Source organism: Glycine soja, chromosome 6 (genome assembly GCF_004193775.1).
Source record: "Glycine soja cultivar W05 chromosome 6, ASM419377v2, whole genome shotgun sequence".
In the NCBI taxonomy this organism is placed as follows: Eukaryota; Viridiplantae; Streptophyta; class Magnoliopsida; order Fabales; family Fabaceae; genus Glycine; species Glycine soja.
In genome coordinates, this window is record NC_041007.1 from 12,916,647 (window position 1) to 12,944,045 (window position 27,399).

General features: G+C 32.0%; 3 protein-coding genes across 4 annotated transcripts; 1 reads left to right on the forward strand and 2 right to left on the reverse strand.

Moving 5' to 3' along the window:
- The first annotated feature begins 453 nt into the window (after positions 1-453).
- Positions 454-8,052, forward strand: LOC114415814 (auxilin-related protein 2-like). The gene is made up of 8 exons (XM_028380674.1): positions 454-1,366; positions 2,696-4,355; positions 4,625-4,748; positions 4,858-4,958; positions 5,139-5,204; positions 5,671-5,760; positions 6,361-6,537; positions 7,547-8,052. Exons 1-8 carry the CDS (start codon positions 855-857, stop codon positions 7,583-7,585), a joined length of 2,769 nt encoding a protein of 922 aa, XP_028236475.1. The 5' UTR covers positions 454-854; the 3' UTR covers positions 7,586-8,052.
- A 226-nt stretch (positions 8,053-8,278) lies between these two features.
- LOC114415815 (amino acid permease 3-like) lies at positions 8,279-14,957 on the reverse strand. Of its 2 annotated transcripts, XM_028380676.1 has the most exons (7): positions 14,803-14,957; positions 12,852-12,964; positions 12,325-12,558; positions 11,628-11,721; positions 9,968-10,182; positions 9,720-9,859; positions 8,279-9,337 (listed from the first exon to the last, which is right to left on the reverse strand). In XM_028380676.1, exons 2-7 carry the CDS (start codon positions 12,931-12,933, stop codon positions 8,693-8,695), a joined length of 1,410 nt encoding a protein of 469 aa, XP_028236477.1. In that variant the 5' UTR covers positions 12,934-12,964; positions 14,803-14,957; the 3' UTR covers positions 8,279-8,692. The 2 variants fall into 2 exon arrangements, with proteins under 2 accessions (XP_028236477.1, XP_028236476.1); XM_028380675.1 differs by lacking the exon at positions 14,803-14,957 and having other exon boundaries at positions 12,852-13,278.
- Positions 14,958-18,907: 3,950 nt separating this feature from the next.
- On the reverse strand, positions 18,908-26,811 carry LOC114415818 (amino acid permease 4-like). The gene is made up of 7 exons (XM_028380677.1): positions 26,664-26,811; positions 22,247-22,467; positions 21,914-22,147; positions 21,345-21,438; positions 20,635-20,852; positions 20,189-20,328; positions 18,908-19,931 (listed from the first exon to the last, which is right to left on the reverse strand). Exons 2-7 carry the CDS (start codon positions 22,377-22,379, stop codon positions 19,314-19,316), a joined length of 1,437 nt encoding a protein of 478 aa, XP_028236478.1. The 5' UTR covers positions 22,380-22,467; positions 26,664-26,811; the 3' UTR covers positions 18,908-19,313.
- Positions 26,812-27,399: the final 588 nt, after the last annotated feature.

Consider the following 27,399-nt stretch of genomic DNA (forward strand, 5'->3'; position numbering starts at 1 on the left):
AAACTAGTACATTTTATCTTTTAGTTTGTAAAAAAAGTTTAATTAGTTATTTAGTATGTATAGTTATACAAACTTTATCTTTTAGTCATTATAATTAAAAATCATTCATTTTTATTTTTACACACATTATTTTTAATCTCTTTTAGTTCTTGATGTCTAGACTTGTATGAACCAAAAAAGAGTATACACAGATACTAAAAAGAATGTTTTTAAATATGAAAATTTAAAGATAAAATTTATAATTGCTAAATTTATACAATTATAGAAAAATAGTAATTAAACCTAAAGTAAAAACATAATAAGACAGACTTTTATTCCTTCCGGCAAACCCTACCAATATGCCATTATAAAATCAATCTTGAAGACTTAAATTTTTTTTTAAAAAAATGACACAAATAGTTAAAAAATTGAAACCCAAAGAATGTGTCATATTTCCCCCCACTTACGAACAAAACAATTTCTGGAATTTAATTTTAAAAATCAAGCGTGGAGCCCTGACACAAATCCATAACATGATTCGACCCCAAAATAGCAAGAATCAGAATTTGAGGAACCCTCGTCTCATCGAAGCAAATTCTTCAACGGGGACACACAAACAGAGAAAAAGGAACAAGTGAAGAAACAAAGCAAACCAGTACTAACCATCAAGCAGAAGAAAGAAAAATAAAAAAAAAATAAGACGAAGAAAAAAAAAAGACCGAAGAAAATTAAAGTGAAGCACAAGTGAGATTTAATTGTACTATTGTATCCTCTGACGGTTCTCGGTCCTCCCCTCACCGCACTCTCCCGCGGATCCACCGTAAGCCGGAGGATACCACCGCACACCAGATCCTTTCCTCTCTCTGTCTCTCACGATGAACGATTTCGATGGCCTCTTAACCACCGATTTCGGGTTCAAACCCCAAGGCAAATCGGCACCAATGGCAGCATCCAAATCCTCCTCCTCCTCCAACAACAACAAAACTTCCTCTCTCAACTTCGATTTAGGTTCCCGATCCGCTCGTGGCGCCTCCAATTCCTCCGTCAACGCCGCCGCCACTTCCCTCGACGATCTCTTCGGCGACTCCTCCTCCGTCTTTCGCGCCTCCGCCGATTTCCGTTCCAAGCCCGTCAACGACGGACCGGTCTTCGACAAACCGGTCTACGACGAAGACATTTTCGACGGCGTTCCGGGTCTCAAGAGCTCCTCCAAGGTCTTCTACGACGACGTTTTCGCTTCTGGAGGGAGCGCCGCCGCCGCGTTCGACGATCTTCTCGTTGGGTTAGGTAAATCGGAGAAATCGGAGAAGGTGGAGAAAGGTGCCCGGGATTTTGATGACTTGATCTCTGGATTCGGGAGCAGTAAGGCAAAGGCCTCCACTGATAGGTATGTTACGCATGCGTGAACTATGAAATGAGTTTTAGTGTGTGTAATTGTGTATCTTTAATTGAGCTAGTGAATGCTGTGTAGTGAGAACTGAGGTTTATTTATTGATCTGTGAACCTATTCCAGTGTTGAAAGAGAGTCGAGAAATGTGAGATTCTAAGCATGGAATGAATGGGGAGTGCTGAAAGTTTGTTAATTATAAAATTGATGGACCACTGAAATAATATACTGGAAAAGATACATAGAATTTGAAATTCTACCCTGTAAGTTTGAATGTAACATGCACGAGGGTTTAAAAAGCTTTTGAAAATTATTTTGGATCAAGACGTTTTAGAATAATGGTAATGGTCCGAGGATTGTGTTTAAACTTGCATGGTGAAGAGTGAAGAGAAATCATTGGCAGTGATCTATATGAATTTTTGGATTGTCTATGTATCTATGGAGTATCATCTACTGTGTCTTTTTGAAGGCCTTCACTTAGAATTCTTTTATAACATACTGTTCATACTTCATACCCTTGAGTACCCGTGATATGCTGAATATGTTAGGAAAAAATATTTGCTTGCTGTCATCATTGCAAATAAACTAAGAATCATAATTCACAAGCCTATCATCGTATATTACTGTCTGAATAATTTTTTTGACCGTCTGAAAATTGATCATAGGTAAAGATTTAAACTTAGAAACTTGTGGTATGACATTTTCTTCCATTTTTACTTCCAAGTCATTTTCCCCTTGTCTCTTGCTAAAGTTGCAAAGCATACCCTCTGTTTTACTCCTACTTAAGCGAAAACCCTTCGTTTCTGAAGTCTGTCTCCAAAGCTCAAGTTTAGAGTTAACTGCTTCCCCCTAACCCTTATTTCACTAATGTCATCCTAGCTAATTAGGGAACCAAACTATGATAAGGTAAAGTAATACGGTAATTAATTCTAGAAGATAATCTAAAGATATTCCAAGATATGGTAAGATATTTTCATATATTCTAACAATCCTAACTAACCCTTCCCCCCTGTCCTAATCGGTTCAATGTTTTTCTTTCTTGCTCAAGGATTATCACTTCTGTAGTAGTAAATTTGGGATGCCTGGTATTGAGTTTCCTTTGCCGTGCATTTTTATCTTGGAAGTGTATCTGTCATTTTATCTGGTTGATGATGGGACCAGGTTTAATGCAGGAATGAGGATGGATCTAATGAATTTGTTGTTGCTTAGCATCTTATTTGGTGAAATTAAACTGAAGGGAATGAAAATGTTAGAAGGGGCAATCCTATCCCTTATTTTCACATATTCTTGATGCATTGTAATCATTTTTGCATATTGTTTTATTCACAGGACCGTTCCTGATATTAATTTGTCACGAGAACCTACTATCAATGCTTCTAAGACAGCCTCTAGTGCAGCAAACGACCCTTTTAAAGTCTTTGAATCAACTTCAGCCCCAATTGATTCATCCTCAGACTACTTTACGGACCCACTGGAAGAAATTAGTAAATTTACTAGTTCTAGAAGCACAAAAAATGATAGTTCTTCAAATTCTAATGAAGTATATAATGATATTGATCCCTTTGGTGGACTTGGAAATTCTGTACCTGCATTCTCAGCAGAGAGAAATAGCATGAAGGGCAGCAACTCTCCAACGCCAAGGTCAAATACAAGTTCAAGCTGGACCGGAGATAAAGAATCAAATGACAAATCGTCTGTGAGGAGTCCTGAGAGACAAAAACAAAACAAGATTCCTGTTGATCATGATCAGGAATTTCTTCAGGCTGCATTTGACATGCCCATATATTCATCTGATTCTTACAAGCCAGTTGACCAAAGGTCTACTTCCCCTTCATATGATAACAATGGTTTTAGACAGGCTAGTATTCAGGAAGATATGTCTCCAAAATATGAAGAAAAGTTGGAATCAAATGATGATATATGGTTGATGGTATCAGAGATTCCTCTTTTCACTCAGCCAACTGCTGCTCCACCACCTTCAAGACCGCCTCCTCCTCGACCAGTACATATCCCTAAGTCAGGAGCAGGTTCTTCAGCTTCTGCCAATGTCAGAAAGAAGGATAATGAATTTTCTTATTTTCCAAGTTCCAGTCAATTTTCTCAGGGTTCTGAATCTGCTCCTGCTGCAGCCAAGTTATCTTCTGCATCTCAGTTTGATGAACTTGAAGATTTTGCCATGGGAAAGAGTCATGATAATGACGATGAACGTATAAATGGTCTTGCCGACGAAGAATTAGAGATGAACTCAGCTGCTGCAGCTATGAAAGAGGCTATGGATAGAGCTGAAGCTAAATTTAGGCACGCAAAGGGCGTCAGGGAGAGAGAGAATACAAAAGCTTCTAAAAGCAAGGAACCTGTGCAATTGGAAAAAGATGGAAGAGCGGTGTCAGAGGACAGAGGAAAACAGGAAAGGTTAGACCATGAACGGCAACAAAAGGAGAGAGAGGAAAAGGAGCAAAGAAGACGTGAGAAGGAAAGGGAGGAGAAAGAAAGAGAACAACAGAGACTTGAGAGAGAAAGAGAAAAGGCAAGACAGGCTGTGGAAAGAGCTACTAGAGAAGCACGTGAAAGAGCAGCTGTTGAAGCTCGCCGAAGAGCTGAGAGGGCTGCTGTTGAGAAAGCTAACACAGAAGCTAGAAAGCGTGCTGAAAGGGCCGCAGTTCAGAGAGCACAGGCTGAAGCCCGTGAAAGGGCTGCTACTGAGGCAAAGGAAAGGGCCGAAAAGGCTTCCGCGGAGGCAAAGGAAAGGGAAGTGCGGGAAAGAGCTGCAGCTGCAAGAGCTGAACCTGAAGCAAGAGTTAAAGCTGAACGTGCTGCTGTAGAAAGGGCTGCTGCAGAGGCCCGAGAAAGAGCTGCAGCACAGGCCCGAGAAAGAGCTGCAGCTGCTGCAAGGATGAGCCAACAACAGAATGACAATGATCTTGAATCATTTTTCAGCACAGGTGCACGGGCTAACAGTGCTCCAAGGCCTCCTAGGTCCAGCTCTTCAGTGAGTACCTATTTGTGTTAAACATTATTTCTACTTATATATAGTGGCTGGTTCTTGGCTGTGGTATTTTGTCTTTTCCCACCATAGAAAATTTATCCTAAAAGTAGGATGCCATATTCATTGGGTTGTTATTTTTGTCCTTTTCCTTTCTATTGTTAATAAACAAGAAATAGAAAAAATTGACAAGTTTTATAATTATTTTCATGTTGTAATTAAAAAGAAAAGTGGACTGATATGCATGTTAATGTACTGGACCTCTTTTCTTTCAGGACTCTGTATTTGATGCCCAATTTCAGTCAGATTTAACCCGGAAATCTACAGGTGTGTCTTCAAGCATGAAGAAAGCATCATCATCCACTAATATTGTTGATGATCTTTCCTCAATTTTTGGAGGTAGGTTTATGTGCACAATATATTTTTTATTGATGCAGAATTTATTGGATTTTTTGAGTCTCAGCACTTACAAAAGCTCTTTTTGTCTCCTTTCTTCTATGATTTGAAGCTGCTCCATCATCATCTGGAGAGTTTCAGGAAATTGAAGGGGAAACTGAAGAAAGACGAAGAGCCAGGTTGGAACGCCACCAGAGGACTCAGGAGCGTGCGGTATGTATTACTGTATTTTGCTCCTTGATTTGATTTCTTCATCATTTCATGTAGAAAGAATAGGTGAACAATGTACTCTTTTCAAACCAATTTGACATTGAATTTATGTGGAAGTATGTACATTCTCAAGATTTTTTTTAATTGTTTTTGTTACCAACAATCATTATCATTTTACACCAGGCTAAAGCACTGGCTGAGAAGAATCAACGGGACCTACAAACTCAAAGAGACCAAGCTGAGAGACATGTAAGTAGTTTCTTTAGTTGTTTTCCTTTTTATTTGTGACTGTGGGTTTTCTGTCACCCACTTGCATTGCACTCACTGCATATGCACAATATATATCCCTTCATCCTTGTTAGACTCTTTAGTTGTGTTATTTTGTATGCCTGTTTCTAGTTTACGTTAAAGCTAACAGCTTGTTTGGCCTTTTTAAAAAAAATTACAATATACTTGTGTCTCTGTTACTTTCTCTCCGTAAACTGTTTTACTAATTGGGGGGGGGGGGGGGGGGGGGGGGATTGAGATGGGGTTGAAATTGGGCCCTGTCTTCCCCTCTTTTGCTTACCTTTATATATTTAACACACAATTAAGGGATTCTTTTTATGTTGGATGATGGTGGTTAGTTTGATTTTACTTCTCTGTTAATTTGCAGTGTTTTAATTGTGACATGTTTTAATATTATTATCTAATCTTATCTCTACATTGATTTCAGAGGGTTGCTGAAACATTGGATTTTGAAATTAAGCGCTGGGCTGCAGGAAAGGAGGGGAACTTGCGTGCTTTGCTTTCTACCTTACAATATGTATATACTTTGTACATGCACTTCGGAAAATCTCTGAATTTTCTCTATTCCAGATCTATATGAACGCCTAGAAGTTTGTTAGCTTATGCTATTCCTTCTTTATGTGAATGCTTGAGTCCAAGTTTTGGTGGGTATTTGGTAACAGATTATTTTCAGAAAATATTGTTTGAAAAACTTCATTTTGGCAAAAATAAGCAAATTATTTCTCCAAAATAAATTGAACCAAAACATGCACTAATTCTATATTGCAAAACTGATATGATTGGTTTCATATGCACTGCTCATTACATGATCATCCATTATTTCAATTTCCTTGTTGAATATTATCCATACTAGCATTTTCTAATCAAGTCTTCACTAATATTGGACACATCTTAGCAAAATGGTTGATTTTGCTGAACATGGAACGTTCTAGTGATGTAATTGTAATTAGCAAAAGCAACTTGTTTCCAAATTTTCATATACTCCGAAAGGCTCCTGTTTCTGAATCTTTAAGCAGCCAAATGGTCCCTTAATTTGTATTTTTTTCAAAGGTAGCATTTTTTTTTTCTTTATCTATGTTTGTTATGTTAAGTTGTTTCCTTCATGAATGATGATCAGGTTCTGTGGCCTGAATGTGGTTGGCAACCAGTTTCTTTGACTGATTTGATCACTGCTGCTGCTGTTAGAAAGGTTTATAGGAAAGCTACATTGTGCACTCATCCTGATAAAGTACAACAGAAGGGTGCCACTATTCAACAGAAATATATTGCTGAGAAGGTTTTTGATCTACTCAAGGTATTTCAGGCCTTTTTATATTTTTCGTACATACAGTATTATGCTTCATAAAGAAAGAAGTGGTTGTTAGTGGATTTGAAGTGACTTCCAAATGTGGGTTTTCCATGCAACATTTTGTGCCCAAATGATATGCATATAAAGATTGGCATCTTGTCATATATGATGGTGTGTGTATTCTGAAGCAATGATGGAATTAATTTTATATATTGGCCTCTCGAGGCATTTTCTGTCATGTCTGGTTACAAATGCTAGATTCTATAAAAATAGAAAACTATGATATAATTAAATTTTGTATTTTATTTTATTGAACCACAATTATATCCGAGCTTTATTTCTGTCATACTTGTGCGTGACATCTATATTGACAACTCAAGTTTAATAAACATTTTGGAAATAGAAATGTTAGTTACACATTTTTTAACATTCTTCCAACGCACCTTTTTTCATGGTTCAAAGGGAGGAGTCAAACTCTAGTACTAGGGATTTATTATAACTCACGCACATTATTCAATAAACTAAAACTAGACCCCCTTGGTCTTCCAATACACCCTTTATTATTGGGTGCATACTTTTTAAGAAATTCACTTGATAATAGAATGTCTTTAGGAATATTCACCCAATAATAGAGGGTGTGTTGGAAAGAGTACAGTAAAGGCATTATTCTTTTGAAAATTAGGTATCCAATGTTCCATTCAATTTGTGCTCTTCACCACAGGTGTTAACCATCGATTTGCTGCATTCCTGTTAGTCCAGCCAATGGGTGGTACGTCATGTTGAGTATTGTAGGATTTTCTTCTACATAGATAACTTTGAAGTAATGTATAAATGGCAATTAACTGTACTAACATAAAAAAGCCTAAAGTAGGGTTTAGTCTCGTGATGTTTCTGATGTATATTAAAAATAGGACTTGTGTTAGTGGTATGTTTTTTCCAGTTTCAATACTTGTGTGCTTTAAATAAAAATAAATACTATGCCTTTATTTTTTGCTAAGTCTGACAATTTATACAGGAAGCATGGAATAAGTTCAATTCAGAGGAGCTTTTCTAATCTCAGATGAACTCAACTACTTCAAGTCAGTTTTGCTCTGCCCATTCTGTTGAGAGGGAGCCACTCCCCCCTTTTTTGCTGCCTCCCCCACTGCATATTTGTTTCGATTGAAGTTCTGTTGCATCGATGATGGAAAATCATTGTAGAAAATCAATTTCTTGTGTGGCGTCAGGATGGCCAAAGGTTACACCGGAGAGTAATCTGTAATCGATGTTATTTCTTTGGGGGGGGGGGACCGATGCTTAATGAATGCAATATGTTTTGTTGTAAAATACTAGTATCTTTTTGTTGACATCTGTCAATTCAATTCATTATTTCAGTCGAGTGAGAGCTCCTGAGCAGTCTTTTTTTTGGTTTTGTTTATTCATTTATATTACTTGTGATATAGTGTAAGTCTCCTGAATATATATTATTCCATAATGTTGAATGAAGTCAAAATGTGGGACGTTCCACAGACCTCCTTAGCACATGCTTCTATATTTTGTAATAGCTATTTTGATTTTGATTTCAAACACTAAATTTAAAATTATTTTCCATCTCTGGTTTTAATTCGACCATGCTCTGCTGAGATCTAAGTTTGAAGTTTATGTTTATAATTAGTTATGTTAAAGTTTCGTACAATTTTGTATTTCAGTTTGTCCACATTAGTTTCTATGATTGGATAAGAGGAAGAAGGGGTACGGAATTTGTAAATGACTCGAACTTTTTGCTTTATAGACTTTTTAAAACTGAAATGAAAGGAAGGAGATGGGGGGATAAGTGAATATTTTCAATTCAATGCTTGAAGATTGTAGCATTGAAAGCATTACTCATAAAACAAAAAAAAATAAAATACAAACAACTATAAGGTGTGGCACAAGTGACAAAGAGCTTGGGTTCTTTGACTATATAATAGGGGTTTGATCCCTGACGATGTGCATAGAGCAGCACCTGTAGGTAAAGAAATTGTTCCTTAATCAATACTTTACTTTTTCAGGAGATTAGTCCTATGGTTTCTAGTTGTGAGAGTACCTTTGGGTCCAATCTCAGATCTAAACAAAAGATATACAAACCACCATCACTGACCACATCAGTTTTTAGCCTTTGCTAGGAGAGGGTGGATGGAGTTTAATAGTCTACATGAAACGGTTTGTATTTCTGTAGGTCAAGCACGATACTGGCAACTGAGCCAACAGCAGCCGCAACTGATACTATGAAACAAACAACACTTAAGATTTGCATACCAATCCATCTACCACTCCACCTTGGGGTCCTCTTTTGTTTGATACTCATCTGCACTGGGAGAAAAACACTTAAAGGCCAAAACCCCAGTGCTCCAAGAAGTCCCAAAACGTCATTGAAGAATGGAATCAACATTGCTACAAAAGTGGTTATGATAACAAACACTGTTCTCCAAACTAATCTAAATGGGCTTAGATTGTAGGGTGAAAAACCAGGAATTGGAATTTTATATTCCGTCTCAACTTCAGGCCATCTTTTTGAAGCCCATTTCTCGACAAAGGCAAAGAGGGGCTGGGCATAAACTTGGTATGCTCCCACAAGGTGAATTACGATAGCAGCATTAGCAATATCTATGAGCCAATATGGGTTAAAAAAACCAAATCCTGTGAGCAGGTTCCCAGGTGCTGAATCTCCAAAAGCAGCATAGCCCATGAAACCACAAAGCATATAAAATGTTGTGGTTACTCCAATACTTATCTTAGCAGACTTCTTCATTGTCTTTGCTTCCGATGGTGGAGATTTTATGGTGTCCTGTGTAGTCAGAATATTACATATTAATTAATTTTCTGATAAAAAAAGTTATGAATTAAATACATTTTTAGTCCTTACAATTTAATATTTTTGTCTTTATAAGATTATTTTTTTTATTTTTAATCCTTACAAATTATGTTTGTTTTATTTTTGGTTCTTATAGTACTTTAAATAATACTTTTTTCCTTGTTCAAAGTATTATTTAAAGTGTTTTAGGGATTAAAAATAAAACAAACATAATTTGTTATGACTAAAAACAAAAACATAATTGTACAAGTATGAAAAATAAAAATAAAAGTTAAATTATAAGAAATAAAAAGATATTTTTTTTTATCTTTCTGTTAAAACAGAAAAAAGAAAGAAAGAAAAAAAAAAAGTGAACCTGAATTTCAATGAGAATTTGAGAATATGAATAGGCGAAGGCTATGTCACCAAGACCTTGGAAAACCCCCCATACTTTTGTGGCCTCGGTCACAGTTCCAATCCTTACTCCTGTGAGACTACCCTTGAAAGTACCCATTTCTGTTTAAGAACCAATTAAACAAAAAAAAAAACATTAGCCAATATTTTATTTTTAAATAGTACTAGTACTTTCTTAAACAAAACAAAACAAAAAAGTAGGAATATAACCTGCAACTTTGGCAATGCCAAGAGCGAGCCCAATTGTGGAATAGACAAAAGACATGATTGCTGCAACTATGGAGAGCCACCATGTTTCATGAAAATCTGGAATTTGAGAAAATAAAATTTGGATTATGCCAAAACCGATCATGTATGGGTTGCTTGAAACCTGACATGGACTTTTTCCGCCTGAAGAATGGAAACAGTTGGACCTTTTTATTGCCCTGTCAACCAAACACAAGTTAAATTGAAACAATCCCATAATTAAACTAGATAATCAAACAAGATAATTCTATGATTAGAAATAAATATTGCAACATCACAATGAATGAGCTAATTTCTATAGATACAGAAATCTATATACATATTCCAAATCTTCTGTAAAGTGAAATTACCTTAAAAAGCAACAGGTGAGTGTGTGCTAGAATTAGAAAGAGCATGTTGCTAGCATCTTTCTAACATCAATTATTTTGAGAAGCAATAGTTACATTATTAAAGAAAACTAATACATAGTAACATTTTTTAATAATAACTTAAAAAATTTGTTGAAAAAGCAAAAAGCAAAATAAATTATGTAGGGTGAACGCTAAATATAAAAGGGTTAAATTAATATGTAGATCTCACATTATTACAAAATTTTTAATTAGGTTCTTATGTTTTATTTTTTTAATTGGGCCCCTCTATTAATTTTAAATTTATAATCAGGTCCCTTTTGTCATCTTCCATTTGAGATCCATTTGGAATGCTATGTGACAAGGTTATGTGGATTTTTTAAATTATTATTTATAAAAAATGAAAAAATTTAAAAAGCATTGTGGTTGATGCAAATAGCATTGTAGACAAATTAAAGAATAATCACACATTAAAGTTGAAGTTACCCTAGAGAGATATAGAATCCACATTTTAGGCTTTAGATTACAACTTGGGTCCTTTGAGAGATAATGAACTGGTTGTGAATAAAGTGGAGGCATAAACAACAATGTGCATCAACACATCATAAAACAATTAAACAATTGCATGTGTCATAACAACACCATTTAATGACATATAATGACACTTGATATTTATATGTGAAGAAATTATTAGGTAATTTAAGATCATCTTATTTATGGCATCAACCAATAATCATGTGATACGTAAATGATCAAAGATATATTCATTAAATTAAATATAAACTAAATTATTAGGTCACATGATTATTTGGTTGGGATCATAGATGATATGATAGTCCTAGACTATTTAATAATTTTTCCTATATGTTTATATAATGAAATATTTTGTCAAGTATAACAAATTTCACACAAGAAATTAACATATAGACTTGATTATAAATTTAAAATTAATACTATAACATAATAAAAAAAATATAGAAACCTAATTTAAAAATTTGTAATAGTATGAGAACTTGTAGACTAATTTAACCATATAAAGAAGTTAATAAATATGTGAAAATTATTTTGTTTAGCGCTTGGAAAAAAATCAACCAAGAGTTTTATTTAAAATATTTGGATTATACATTATTTTAAAAAAGCTAGCCTGAAAGTTAGGGATTGAAATTAACTAATTCATCCGAATATACCAAGTCTACGGGAATTTACTACTAGTATCAACTTACCACAAATCAATTTCTAAGATTTATGATTTCAAGATAATGTAAGTGGTGACTCACATCATGCTAATAGAAGCTGCAATTGTGTATCCTACGGCGGTTCCGTAAAGATTTGAGTACTGAACTACCCCACAAAATGCATCATAATACCCACCTGCAAAATCCATTAAAGCACATGTTACTAACTATCATACAACCCACAAGCGATTCCATTTTAAAAGAAAAATATTCTTTCAACAACCAAAAGTCAATTATGTACAACACAATATTTGTCCTTTTGCTTTTAAAGCATATTGTTTTAGATTTATGTATATATATAAAAAAGATAAAGATAATCATGCATATTAAGATAATCATGCATATTAAGACAATCAGTCAATTAACAATTTAGAAAACATTATATGTATACACAGAAATATCCGTTCACACCAAAACATTTCAACATATTCAACCACGACAGACGTGTGACTTCGAAACTTTGAATGCAATCAGTAAGCTGATGTAATATTCAAAAGAAAATGTTATGAGCAAAGGAAAAATATAAGAGTGAGTAATATAAGTGAAACAGGTTATATGATGTGACGGTAAAAAGAAATAAACAGAATATAATATAATACTTATACGAAGATGTCGCATTAGTAAGGAATAAAATTACGTACGTCTTCTATATAATTTTATTATATATATATATATATAAAGTTCACATGATGCTATAACTACTCATAATGAATGCGTATATATCATCAATTTATATTACCGAGAATGGATTGAACTGCATCCATGAAAGTATAGTTTCTCTTCCCGGTAACAGGGTCACCACAGCGATAACAATCAGCCAGAAGCGACGTCGTATACAACGTAACAACACTGAAGAAGATCATAACTGCAGGCCCAGCAACCCAACCCATTTGAGCCATGGCCCATGCCAAAGACAGCACCCCAGAACCCACCACTGCTGTTATTATGTGCGAGCTTGTTGTCCAAACGGTCCCTGCCTCATAAATAATAATAATTAACCCATCAAATATCATATCATATACAAATTAATATCATATATCATATACAATTTTTGTTTTTGTTTTTCACATGTTCCCTTTTTCAAAAACAATTCTGTTTGAAGTCTCAGAAATTAAATATGAATACCTTTCCCAAAAGAAATTCAAATGTTAGTTATTACGTTCGACTAGACCCAACTATCTTTGGTATCATATACAGATTATAATCAAAGAAATAAAGATGATGTGAAAAAAATAAAAAAATAAAAGTATATAAATTAAGGTGTACCTGTTCGTTTAACATGGCCATCATCATCGTAGAATTTGGAGTTAGTTTGTGAAGAAACACCATCAATGGAGTAAGGCTCCATGCCAAAGTCTTGATGGTGGCTAAGATTGGTTCTGGAAGATTTTTCAACCATCTATTATTTATGGACCCGAGAGAACAATATAAATGGAGAAGAGAGTATTGAATATTGATGATATATACTACTGAACTAGTTAGCTTGTTATGTTCGTCCCAACAATGGTGGATGGAGTTGGGTTCACAAATAAAAGAACAATACACGTGCCCAAAAGAAAAAAATAAAAAAAAAGAGGTTGGGTACAAATACTATTGTATAAGCACCAGCCACCAGCAAGGTTAGTGATCCATATTGATGCAAATCAAATCACTATTGGCTTCGTGGGTGTGAAATGAAAATGGAGGATATTTATTGGGGTTCACTATATTTCTTAGAATTGTAAAATCCGTCGACCGTTCACTAAAAGATAAAAGTTATTACAAGAAATAATAAATAAGTATACAGTTGTCATTCTCATTTTTAAAATTAAAAGAACCTGAATTATTTAATTTTAGTTATAACAATTGGATTTTATTGTATTTGTTTGATTTAATTTAAAAATCTGATACCACGTAAGTTGCCACTAAAAGCCATTATATTTACTTTCAGCAAAAAAAAAAAGAAGAAGCTATTATTTACTTTCAGCAAAACAAAAAGCCATTATATTTCAGCTAATCCTAAAAGGAAAACTCATTTAAAAAGATGCAAACAAATTAAATTAATCAATGAATATAATGATAAAAAAATGCACATGAAATGAATACCAAAGTATATTTCGATTAACTATACATAGAAAACTAATGGTGTTTGATTTTTGCTATATATTTTTTTTAGATTTATTTTCTATAACAAATTAACCTTTTATTTTTTTAAGAAAATATCTTCTCAAACGATAATTTCAATGACATAACAATTAGCATGCCTTTAAACTTGAAACTATTTTTAAGGGATTTTTAATGTAAAACCTGAAAGTATTACCAAAATTGCTACAGCCTCGATAAAAAAATCAAGCCATAATCAAAATATTGGAGACTAACTATTAACTAATAGTGTTGAGACGAAAAAGAAAATCCTTCTTTTGGGTGTATTTTCAATTTTTTCGTTCAATATCAAGTCGACCTAAAAAGCAAGTTGATTTTCTAGTTGACTAGAGAATCAATCTATTCTATTCCTAAAACTCATGTGGCTCAAACAAACACCTTTCCCGGTGTGCGCAGTATAATCTTCTTTTTTAGTTATAATTGGTCCATACTTTTGAAGCTTCAAGTTTCAACACATTAAAAATGTTTATCTTCTACATTTTTCTAATTTGTAAAATATCAAGAAGATAAGGAGAATATATAACACAGCACCATCGATAACACTGTATTATTCTAATTCTAAGAAAAATGAATCTTTGAATATTAATTCCTTTTGCATTGGATGGTTGTGGTTAATGGTTTTATTCGCTCTGCCCATAACAAGTTGCTGCAAAATTTCAATTTCTGATGATGCACATTTGCCTGTCAGATATTATTTCCTTGGAATATTGAAACGATGATGTACTTGTTAATGTTATCAATTGCATTATTACGGTCGAAACAAAGACTGAAAAGCAATTCGTTTCAACAGTTCAAAATACGCCGAAAAGCTTTAGTATGAGAATCAAACAGACCCTGTTAATAGTGCTTTATGCATATTAATATGATTATATTGTATGGTTTCGTTGCTTGTGGGTGTTATAAAGTGAATATTCAGATTCAGCAAAATCTGAAACTCAAACAAAACTACAAAACAAAATAGTACTAGCAATGCATTCATATGAAGACCATAGGGAAGAAATTAATCAGTGATGAAATTCATGAATTTCAATTCACAAGCAAGGAAATAAAAGAGAATGGAAGAAATCAACATTACTTGATTGTGGAACCCAAATTAAAGAGAAGGTTTGTTGTTGTTGTTGTTGTTGCTGCTGCTGCTAGTTTAATTTGGGGAGTGAGAGTGAGTTTGGTCAAATTTTGAACACACTTGCCAACCAAACCAAACGGAGCAGCTAGCTCTCCTTACTGTTGTTGCTTGCTTATAGTTATAGGGTTACAGCGGAGCTTAGGATTCGGTTCAATTTTGGCGTGTGGGACAACGACCATTGTATCTGTCACAGCCGTTCACATTTTCTTACTACTACGTAATACATACCAATTCTAATTAGTTACTTATTTAATTAATCAATTAATTATCAGTTTTCAAATTAAATGTCAATGATAATTAATTATGTATTTCTATTATATATTGATTGTGATATTTGATATTTTTATCGGTAAAAATAAAAATAAAAATATCCAGAGCTTTACACCAACTACTCTACTCATGTATAATGTTCAACTACTACCTGCTATAGATGGTATTGTTTAAGTGTGTGGTTGCTTATTAATTTCTAATAATTAAGTCCTGTGCATTACATTACATGAGTGTTTTTAAATTTAAATAACTTGTAGTATAAATACAAATCAATTAAAGAAAGGAGTAAATACTTTCATTGTTAATAGCATTTATTCTACTATATTGAATATGAATAAATTAATGAGACAAGTTTTGAAACAGAGGAGGAATTTATAATAAAATATATTATTAAAATGAAGACACACTGGTTCTATTGATAAGGTATGTCAATATTTAAAATTTAAAAATTAAAACTGTTTGACATTATATAATAATTCTAAAACTCAGTTTTTCTAAAAAATAAAATATCTTTAATTTAACATATTATAATAAAATTTAAATTTGAATTAATTTTTAAAATAATATTTGGAAGGAATAAAAAATTATAACCATAAAATAAGATTAAATATTTGATGTAAAAATTGATACATGACTAACAAAATCACATTTAAAAGTATTTTTTTTAGACAACATATATCATTTATTGAAAACTATCATGTTAAGCTAACTAAAATAATTTTGAGTTAAAAAATAAGAACTCGTATTTATAATTTACTTTAAGATAAAAATAAATTAGTGTAATATACTCCAAATTTTCTCTAAAAGAACGTATCCAAATTAAGCACATGTTCACAACAGTTTAGTGAAAAAAAAATCAATTTTTAATAAATTTCTTTTCTTACGAAATTTTTAATAAATAGCACTTTATCATTTTTAATAAATTGCTATTTGTTTACAATATAAATTTCCAAGCGTATAACAAAAGTATATGCAAGTATTTCTGATCGATCTAATTTAACTCAGAGTGTCTTTGTACAGAGAATTTTAATTGAGAAAAGTAATTTATCAAAGAATTTGAATTTTTGTCATTTTGATTTAATTGTTTGGATGCTTTTTATGAAGAATTTAAAATTTTGAAATTTTAAAACAAAATTTTAAACAACTAAAAATCTGGAATTTCAATTTCCCTCCGAAAATGAAATTTTCTTAACCTTCTTCAATAAATATCTCTGAACTCCTAAAATATCGATCGGCATGTGAGCATAGAGAAACAAGTATAACTATCTTTTCTTTTTTTTTCATTCATTTTTTCCATCCTCATTATTTTTTTTATCCAAACATAAAATTTTAAAAATAAAAGAATTTCAGTTGAAGTATTTGAAATTCTTAGAATTTAAAATTTCTCAAAATTTTAAATTTCTCCATCAAACACACTCTCAATGTTTCTATCAAGTGAATTTCCTGCCCTTATTTTCTGGTGATACCTGCTTATATGTTAATTACCATAATCAATATGTTACAATTGAACTGAAATTCCATTCGGATAAGCTTCTGCATTATACGCGTCTTCCATTTTAAGAACGGGGCCCAAGAGAGGGTTTGTGTGAGAGAATAGGAGAAACCGACAGAAAATATGTGTTCCTGGATCTACTTCTTAACATCAATTAATGTTCATTTTTTTAAAACAGGGCAATAAATAAATAAAATAGAAATATAAATTTTCTGAGAATAGAAAGAAATAAAATATAGAAATGTGAAATTTTCGTTGTTTATTTTAGAAAAAAGAGAAAAAAAAGTTATTCGATTATAAAATTTCTAAGGTAATGTGAAAATTGAGGAAAGTGAACTTTTTATTTTCTTTTAGTTTTTTAAAAATCAAATAATTTTATAAGAATTTTTTAAAATAATAAATAATTTTATCTTAAGATAAATGAAATAACATTTTGATTTTTTTTAACTAATATAAAAATATTTTTCAAAAAATATACTTATTTCTTTTTTATTGTGGCTTTTACTTATTAGAATAAAATAAATAACAAAAGTTATTTTTTTACTCTTTTTTTTTAATTTTTTACATTTTTCATCTATTTCTTTTTTTAGTCATTATGACATTTGTGTAAAATATCTATCAATTTTAATAATAATTAATTTTTATAAAAAAATCTAAATGATCATCTTTAATAAGATTTATTTTAATTATATTTATTTTCAATTTTTTAGACTTAAACATGAGATTTAAGAAAATTAGACCTAACTATACTCAAATTAATACTATATTAATTTTTTTTCACTTATTTCTTTGAGTAAATACCCTATCCTAAATTTATTGATTTTTATAATAATTTCTAATTAATAATTTTACACTAATAATACACAAAAGTTATACTATACTATTTCTTTATTACTATTGATCTAAGGAAAATTTAATCATAAGCACATAGATTATGCATGATTAGTTCAGCTTAACTAGTTCTGTAATCAGGAAATATTTTCTGTTGCTCTTAATAATCTTATCCTATTATAAGGAAAAATGGCAGGGAGAATGGACGACCTAAACAAACATTACAAAATCCTTATCAGATAAAAGGAACGATGTGCTTAGAAGGGACATAGATGCTTGCACAATTTTCTATTCTTATGCAACCAGTGCCTAACCTACACTACAATTACATGTGCTCACCGTCACGTGGCCTAATTCAGGCCAATCCTCACAATTTCTCTATCCATTCTATTTAATTCTAGGGCCCCCCCCCCCCACTGCCTCTATTCCATTCCTCTCTTTAATTACCTTCCCAAGATTCCTTTCCTTCCTCTCAGCATTCACGTGTCAATCTTCCACATATTATATTAACCGCGTAAATTCTTTGTCAGACACGGTGTTCAGTCCACCTGCATGTTCTGCTATTTTGGTTTTTTCTTCCTGGGATCAGGAATCAACTCTATTACCCTTGATTAATTACTGATTGAAATCTGATATCATACTGCCATGAAATCTGATTGTAAATTTTATATTCAAACTATACACATGATATATTAGTTACACTTACACATGTTTTATCCAATTACTTCCTTCCTAGTGGCATAACTTGTTTAAAATTCCTTGAAGCCTAGATTCAATTCCTGGAGTTGGACTGGCCATGGCTTCGGTTCCCAATCTGATTGATCCACATCAATGCATGAACGTGCCATAAAACTATATTTAAATACGATCAGATTAAGAAGCTACTGAAAAAAATGTCACCAAGATTAGTCCCATTGAATGATGAATCACAACTGCATCATATATCACATGCATATTCTTCCAAAAATAATAGAAAATTCTTAATTAAGCACAAGTTGTGCCAATTCAGGTCTCCAAAGCAAGAAAGGTACAATGAAAGAGATTGCACAATCCTACTCTCTTATACATGATAAGTGATAACAAGCAAAACAAATCCCCACCCCTGCTAGCATTGGCTATTAGGTAAGATCCCAAAATCATAACAAAATCACATTGTTGCTCCTTGCATTAGAACATAACAAGAAAAATAGTCACATCTATATTTAGTTTGTATATTCATTTAGACATGACTCATACAGGAGATTTGAACAACCGCATACATATCAATATTAATTCTGGCGCTTGAGAAAGAATGGCAATGAAATTTAACTCCTGTGAACAAGAGGATGATGCTTCACTTTCCTCAAATTGTTCCTTTCACTCCAAATACACGGTCTCCAAAATTGTTCCTCCTGAATTTGGATAAGCAATTATTAATCAAATTACATTAATGAGAGAAGGTTGCAACATTGGAAGCAGGGATACGAACTTAATAGGACACGATTAAGACAATACAATTAACATATATCCAATACGGAAAAAATAATATTTACATTAAATTACAAATCTCATAAAAATACAAACAAATTGCATAAGCAATATAACATAGTAAATTACTACAACTTATTTAATCATTTTGACGTACCACTTCTATTGGTACAAAATAATGAAAAAATGCAGACTAGAAGTATCTAAAATACATTGGGCAGCAATTATTTCAAGTGCCGACTCTTCTTAAATTATCATAGGGATAATTTTGAGTTAGCACCACTTGTAAGATGATGATACAATAGAGATCACAACCATCACCACCCTCAGAGTTTCTTACATTCCCAAGGAGGCAATAGATGTTATGTGGAGTTTAATGATCTGAACTGAATGGATTGTATTACTGGAGGTCAAGATAGACACCAACCACTGAGCCAAGACCAGCCGCAATTGTTACTAAGAGGCACACCACACTCATCAATTCCAGAGAAATCCATCTCATACTCCATTTTGGAATCCTCTTTTGCAATATATACATCTCCACAGGAAAGTAGACAGTTAAAGGCCAAAACCCCAATGCTCCAATCACTCCCAAAATATCATTGAAGAATGGAAGCAACGTTGATATAACAGTGGTTATGATCACAAACACTGTCCTACAAACTAGGCTAAATATGTTCTGATTGTAGGATTGCAAACCGGGAATAGAAATTTGGAATTCCTTGTCAATTTTGGGCCATCTTTTTGCTGTCTCCTTCTCTACAAAGGCAAAGAGGGGTTGAGCATACACTTGGTATGCCCCCACAAGGTGAATTACAATAGCAGCATTAGCAATATCCACAAGCCAATATAGTTTATGGAAACCAAATCCAGCAAGCAGGTTCCCAGGTGCTGAATCTCCAAAAGCAGCATAGCCTACGCAGCCACAAAGCATATAAAATGTTGTGGTCACTGCAATACTTAACTTTGCAGCCTTCTTCATTGTTTTTACTTCAGATGGTGGAGATTTGATGGTATCCTGTGTAGTCAAAATATTATATATTGATTAGTTTGGATAAAACTTGTTGCACATCATGTATATTATTCACATATCTTCATACTTGGAGTATGTGGAATAGGTGCATAAAAAATGAAGTGGGATTAGCTATAATCAGATGGTAAAAATTGCATTAATGTGATGTTATATGGGTGTATATAATATAGCACATCAATGAATTGTTTTACACGATAAAATTCTATTTTATTTTCACTTCCAAGCAGGAAAAAAAGGTGTACCTGAATTTCTAGGAGAACGAAAGAATATGAATAGGCGAAGGCTATGTTACCAAGAGCTTGGAAAACACCCCAAACTTTTTGGGCCTCCGTCACAGTTCCAATGCTTATTCCAGTGAGGCTACCCTTGAAAGTTCCCGTTTCTATTAAAAAACCAATTAAACAAAAAAGGCTAAATGTAAGAACCCATTTTAATTAGAGGTCAATTATACAAAATATATCATGATTCTAGTAGTAGGTCAACTATAGCTCCTCGAATTGATAAACTGTGCATATTGGCTCTCCCTACATAGGTTCTTTCGCATATCTACAAGAGCTTAAATTACACTTTTATTTTGAACCATAAGAGGTTTTCTGCAATAAACCTATAATTGGAGGGGCTATGTGCCAATAAAATGTCATCCAATAATTAAAAGAAAATTTGCATCAAAGTGAAGTAGGAATATAACCTGCAATTTTGGTAATTCCAAGAACGAGGCCAATTATGGAATAGGTGAAAGACATGACTGAAGCAACTATTGAGAGCCACCACATGTTATGAAAATCTGGAATTTGTGAAAAGAAAATTTGCACTGCACCAAAACAGATCGTGTATGGGATACTTGAAATATTGCATTGGTTTTCTCCATCAGAGGATTGGATGATACAGTGAGACCTTTGGATTGCCCTGTCAATCAAAACCAGTAAAATTGAAATAAACCGATCAACCATCATCACTGTGCAGTGGCAATGAAGTGAATGAACTATCATGCTGCACGATTCAGTTGTGTGATACATTTTACTACACCGTAATATATCATGCAATTTGTCATCAATAGAACTAATGTAACTTCACTTTATTGATTGAAATTTACTGAAGTATTAATTAAATTTATTTCTAGATGAATACCCATATTTGAAACACGTTAAGATACATTAAAATTCATTTTATTAATAATTTTATTTTGTTTTCTTTACTTAATTTTTGAAATGGTTAAATCAATCTGAACAAGATTGTCAGGATAAATAATTAAAAATAAGTTAATTAAAATACATACAAATCTGATATACACAAACTTTAAAATAATTTAATTTTATTTGTATTACTTTCCTATTTATTTATTAATAAGCTCAATTTCTAAAGTTGGTGATTTCAAAGACATAGTAAGGGTCAACTCACATCATGCTAAGGGAAGCCGCAATTGTGTATCCTATTGCACTTCCGAAAAGATTCAAGTACTGAACTATCCCACAAAACGTAACACTGTACCCGCCTGCAAAATCAATTATAATGCATGTTATGGCACACCATACATGCATTCCATTTTAAAAAGATTATGATAGTCAATGTATATACAGAAATGTTAATCCACGTGAAATTTTTTAGTAAATTCAACTACAAACATGTAAACTTGAAACTTTGAATGGACAGTGCATGCTAAGGCTCCATTTACTTTTGTTTTCATTTACTGTTTTTATTTTTTTAATTATAAAACTGTCACCTTATTTTCAATTTGTTTCCTGTGCAAATATTTGAAAACAAGAAATAAATTAAAATAAAGTGATAGCTTTGTAATTAAAAAGTGAAAAGGAAATAAAAACACAAGTAAATGGCCTTAATATTTTCAAAAGGTACTTTTGTTAGTAAAGAAAAAGAAAATAATCACATCACTTATACTTGAATAGTTGAATTCCAAAATAAAAGATGTGTCTTATGGTGCTATTCATATTAATGTGTGTATATCGTACCCAGAATGGTGCTAACTGCATCCATGAAAGTATAGTTTCTCTTCCCAAACATGGGGTCACCAGTACGATAACAATCAGCTAGAAATGATGAAGTATACAAAGTGACTATGCTGAATAAGATCATCACTGCAGGACCAGCAATCCAACCCATCTGAGCTATTGCCCAGGCTAAGGAGAGCACCCCAGATCCTACCACAGCTGTTATTATGTGGGAGCTTGTAGTCCAAATGGTCCCTGCCAAATAGTAAGGCATCAAATATCATCATTCCATACAATCAAAGAAACAAAGATAACGTAAAACAGTAAAAATAAAGATATGATTAATATGTGTACCTGTTCGTTTAAGATGGCCATCATCGTCATAGCATTCGGGGTCACTTTTTAAAGGCATGTCATCTATGGAGTCCTCCTCAATGCCATAATCTCGACAGTAGCTAAGGTTGGTTCTCGAAGCATATTCTACCATCTTTAGATGGACAAGAGATCTAAAGCAGAGCAAATATAATTGAGAAACTAGTGTGATAAATCTTATTTTGTTTGGCCAACTACTTGAGCTGCACGCACAAATCACAGACAAACTATAAGAGCATGTAAGAATAAGAGAAGGAGCTACAACACTATGCATCAGGTAGGCTGAGTAGTAATGACACAGATCAGTTATGGGATGCAAACAGAGGGTATTTATAGGGTTTTAATTAAACTTTTAAGATATGAAATTATTATGGCATAATTTAAAAGGAAAATGCGAAGTAGCCAAAATCTCATAGAGTCAAAATTTCGCTATTACTATTACAAAGGATTAGACGTTCTTACCATTTTATTCTATACAAAAACCATATTAATCAACTTTACTCTCAAAAGAGGACAAATGTTTGAGCCTTAAAAGAAATTATTCGTATAAAACAACCTAACTGTATCACTCCATGTACGAAGGGAATCCCCAAATAAGTACTACTGCTAAAATATTCAAGAATATGGACCAGAAAATAAAGAGTATAGGCATGATTATCTAATTTATGAATATAAGTCCTACACCTAAAATCATGTAAGCTATAGAGTAGCACAGACAAAATCATTGTCACTCAACTAACCATGTTGGGGTGATGTCCATACACCTAAGTTGCAAAATTACCAAGGGTCTCTCTACTTACTTAACCTTTGTTAGAGTAGTTAGACATGTTACCCTGTTATCTGTTCTTAAAAAAAATTCAATATAACTGTGGCATTTTCTACTGGGCCTGTTACATTCTGTCATTCTGTTAGGAACTGAGAGTTGTGAGTTGTTCTTTCTCAGTTAGAGTAGCCACATCAATATTTTAGATCCTCTCTTGTTGTTAAGTAATATTATATGGTCCTATTAGAAAAAGAAAGACACAATTATATTAAGTAATGATTTACCATGATTGGTAAGAGACTAATTACACTTTTAAAGAATTGCGTCGTTTTCTCTCTAACAAGACCATTTCTGAATCACACTATTCTCATAACCTGAGTTTCTCTTCTCTTCTATACCTTTCCTCATTTCTCTTGTTTTCCATTGCTTCTCCAGTCACAACTTGTATTATGAATTATAATATTGCAATATAATTACCACAAGTTGAAATAATTCCAACATGAATGGAAACTAATAAATTTTTATTGTTCTTCATATAAGTTAAATAATAAAAATTTATTATCGAAGCACTACTTAACAATTTGCTTAGACTTTAAATTATTTTCTTATCATGTATGGATTTCAAAAATTAAAACATACTAAAAATATTTCTTAAGTAAATAACTAATAATTAGTAATTATTTATAATGGAAAATATTGGATGTCTAAAAATTTATTTTTATCCTTTAACTCAAAATACTACATGTATGAATCCTAGTTTGGCCACATCTTGTGGTCTATCAAGGGCTTTTAATATATATGTTTCAGTTGGCTTCTTAAAAAAAAAAACTACATGTATGAATTGAAAAAGAATTGCAAAAGCTATTATGATATTAGTTATTCTAAAAAAATTATCTTTATTGTTTCAGTTACTTTTAATGAGTCGTCACACTTATTTATGAAATTAAATGCATATACAAAAAATATTATTTAATATATTTTCAAATAGATATTACTGATAATAATTAGCCAAATTGAGCTGTATTAATTTAAAATTTCAGAATTGATTCAATGTAAATATACAAAAAACATTCAATAAAATTATTCAGTGCAAAGGCATATATTATCATGCAATGCATCAATAGAAAAATAATTGAATGAAATTGAAAATGATTGAAATGCCAAAACTAAGATTAAAAATTGTTATTATCACCAAAAGAATATATTATTTTTAATGGGTTTAAAATTTAAGATTAAAAGATAGAACAAATTTTAATACGGCAACTAATGAAGTGGTACATGATATTTGAAATGTAGCAAGGATCTCTTTTTAGATTAATTTCTCCATAGAAAAGAAAATACGAAAAAACAAATAAAAATGTCTCTATAAGCTAAAATTAACTTATACACAAGTTTTTTCATCGAAAATTTTTCCATAATCTAAAATTTTCATCGAAAAAAACTTATGCATAAGTTAAAAATCAATTTTTTAAAGAAGCTGATATAAGAGAATATCTACAAATGAACTTTTGCATAAACTAATGTTAGCTACAGACAACTTTTTTTCCTCTTATTTTATTCTCCTATAGTTGCCACAATGTGACCATCACAGTATAATTAATTTTTTTAAAAAATAATCATAAATTTTACTTAAATTTTTGTTTAAAAATATTTTATAAATGATGTTAAATTCAAAAAACAAATGTCCATAGGAATCGAAAACAGGAGGTTGCTCATAACTCATGTACCTTGCTCATAACTCACACACCTTGCTCAGTGTTCAACCAAGCTAGACCCCCTCTTGAGAAATTCAAGAATCTAATCATTATACGTGAAAAGTTGAATATCATAACAAATTAATTATTTATCAATAAAAGTAATTAATTAACTCGATTATGTAAATTTATTAACATTAAATATTTATTTCAATTCATTTAAAATAAAATAAAAAATTATAAATTTTGTTTTGACTTAATAAAACAACTAGTCCTTCAAGAACTACCACAACCACCAACCCAATGAATCCCAAAGAAATAAACCAACTCCATCTAATAGAGTCCTCCGCGTCTCCTTTTATTATTTTGGTATTTTCTTTTCTGTTTTGGTATCCAAATGCTAAATCTATAAATAAAAAAATAAAAAACTTATTGAAACAGCTTTCTTTTTCTTAATCCTTCTTATCTGTATTGATCAACTCACTCGACTAATTCCCTATAAAAAATTAAAAATCCAACCCAGTAACTGAAAATACTAACTTTAACTTCTGTGGGAGAAATCAAAGAACCTAACTCACAAATATCCTAGTTAATATATCTCAAACACAAGCTACCGAGTAAAAAATCCTTCACAATTCAGCTCCTACAGAAAGAAAAATCTAGCTCATAAAATCCTAAGCTAAACCTAATTAGTAGTATTTCCATGTTAGATTAAGGCTTTTTTGATAAATTTTTTAAATTTACATAATCGATTTAGATAATTACTTTTTGATAAATAAATAATTATTTTTTTGTTATGATATTAAACTTTTCATGTATAATTAGATTCTTGAACTTGTCAAGAGAAGTCTAACTCGGTTTGTTAGATAGGATATGTGAGTTATTACAAATCCTGACTGTTTTTGATTTCTATAAAGAAAAAAGAAATATTTCATTTATCTTCTTTTTTGTTTTCTCCGATTGTGGAGAAGCTTGTTCAAACAAGACTTTAGGATGTGATTGGATATCCATTGAATCAAAGAATCACACTTTACAATTCACAAACGGAGAAATAACATGAGTGTTGGATTGAGTTGTGAAAGTAAGTTCAGTTGCATGAAACTAAAATCCAATCTCACCTTTTGAAGAAAGTGAGTTGAAGAAAAGGATAGTGAAAGTGTGAAACTTGTTTTCACTAAACGCATGTGGGCAGCATACAAAACCACGTGATTCTAACAAGTTGAAAGTCAGAGACTCCGAATGCCCCAAGGCAGTGTTCGGTTTAAAAGAGAAAAATAAGTTACGGAAGACGGAAACGTGTGGGTGTGTTTGGTTTGTGTGATTTTGGAAAGAATAAAGTTACAAATATATCTTTCCTCGGTTGCAAAAAAATCGATTTTAGGCAAAAAAAAAAATCAATTTTTTAGAACAAAAAATCAGTTTTCTTGAAAAATAAATATTATTCCTCACTTATTTCTCTTCAACTATACAAGACAACATATCATTACATTTCTAATTTATTTTTCCTTTTTCAAATTATCTTCCTTCTATTTCTATCTACTTTATTTCTCTGGTCTAAACCAAACGCACCCCAAACGAATGGAAAAAAAGAAAAAGAAAAAAGGCTTTGGGCTAGGATGCCGTGCGTCAGTTCACGACGCGTTTGCGAAACGGCCTTTGGGGCTTCGATTGACAGAGATTGTGGTGTTGGTTAGGGTTTTACGGAGAGTAGCTGTGGATTTGGAAATTGCTTATGGTATCATGATATATGATTAATGATTAAGAACACAAAACATGAATAAGGTGAATCCAATTGAAAAAGCTCCACCGAAACAAAGCATTCATTTCAACGAAACGCAGCGAACAATAGAAATCAGTAACAGAAAAACACAACATGAAGGCATCAATGAAGTTCAGAATAGATCAAAAGGATCAATATAAAAGAGAAGAAAAACAAGTTTACTTGATTGTACTGTGAAATACAAAGAAACTGTGCTGTGGCGTTATCGGGAGAGAGAGAATTGCGGATTTGCAGTTCCCTCCCCTTTCTGCGGTGAAGTCAGTCCAATGAGGTGACCCACACGGCTGCTTCTTGCCTTTCTCAGTTGTTATTACTTATCAAATTAGATGTATTTTATATCAAATACATTTCTATTTGTTTATTATTTTCAACGTAAGCATCGATTATAATTGGGCCAGATTGATTGAAAAAAAAAAACAAAATTTTATTAACTATTTAATATCAACTATTCTTAATCTCATGACGCACATGGGTTTGTATTATTTTAAATTATAAACTGTATTTATTTCTTTTATGTTTTTATTTTTTTAACTAATTAAGTTGTTTTTATGATATCTTAAATAAATATATTAAACTTTGAATTCGAGATTTAGATCACAACTAAAAAATTAAAAGAGATCAAACTTATTGTTTAGTCTTTTTTAAAATGGAAAATGAAATTTGTTAATATATATATATATTTTTTAATTTGAATACATGAGCAAAATGCATCTAGATTTCAGAGGCTAACTTAATAACCTATTTTAACAAAAAAAAAGTGTACATTAACAAATGCTTTCAGAACACATCAAAAAATTATAACTAAAAATCAAAAATCATCTTAAAATATATTCACTTAAGTCTTTTGGAATAAAAAATTATAAAAGATAGATACTTATATTTTTATCTTGTACATTCA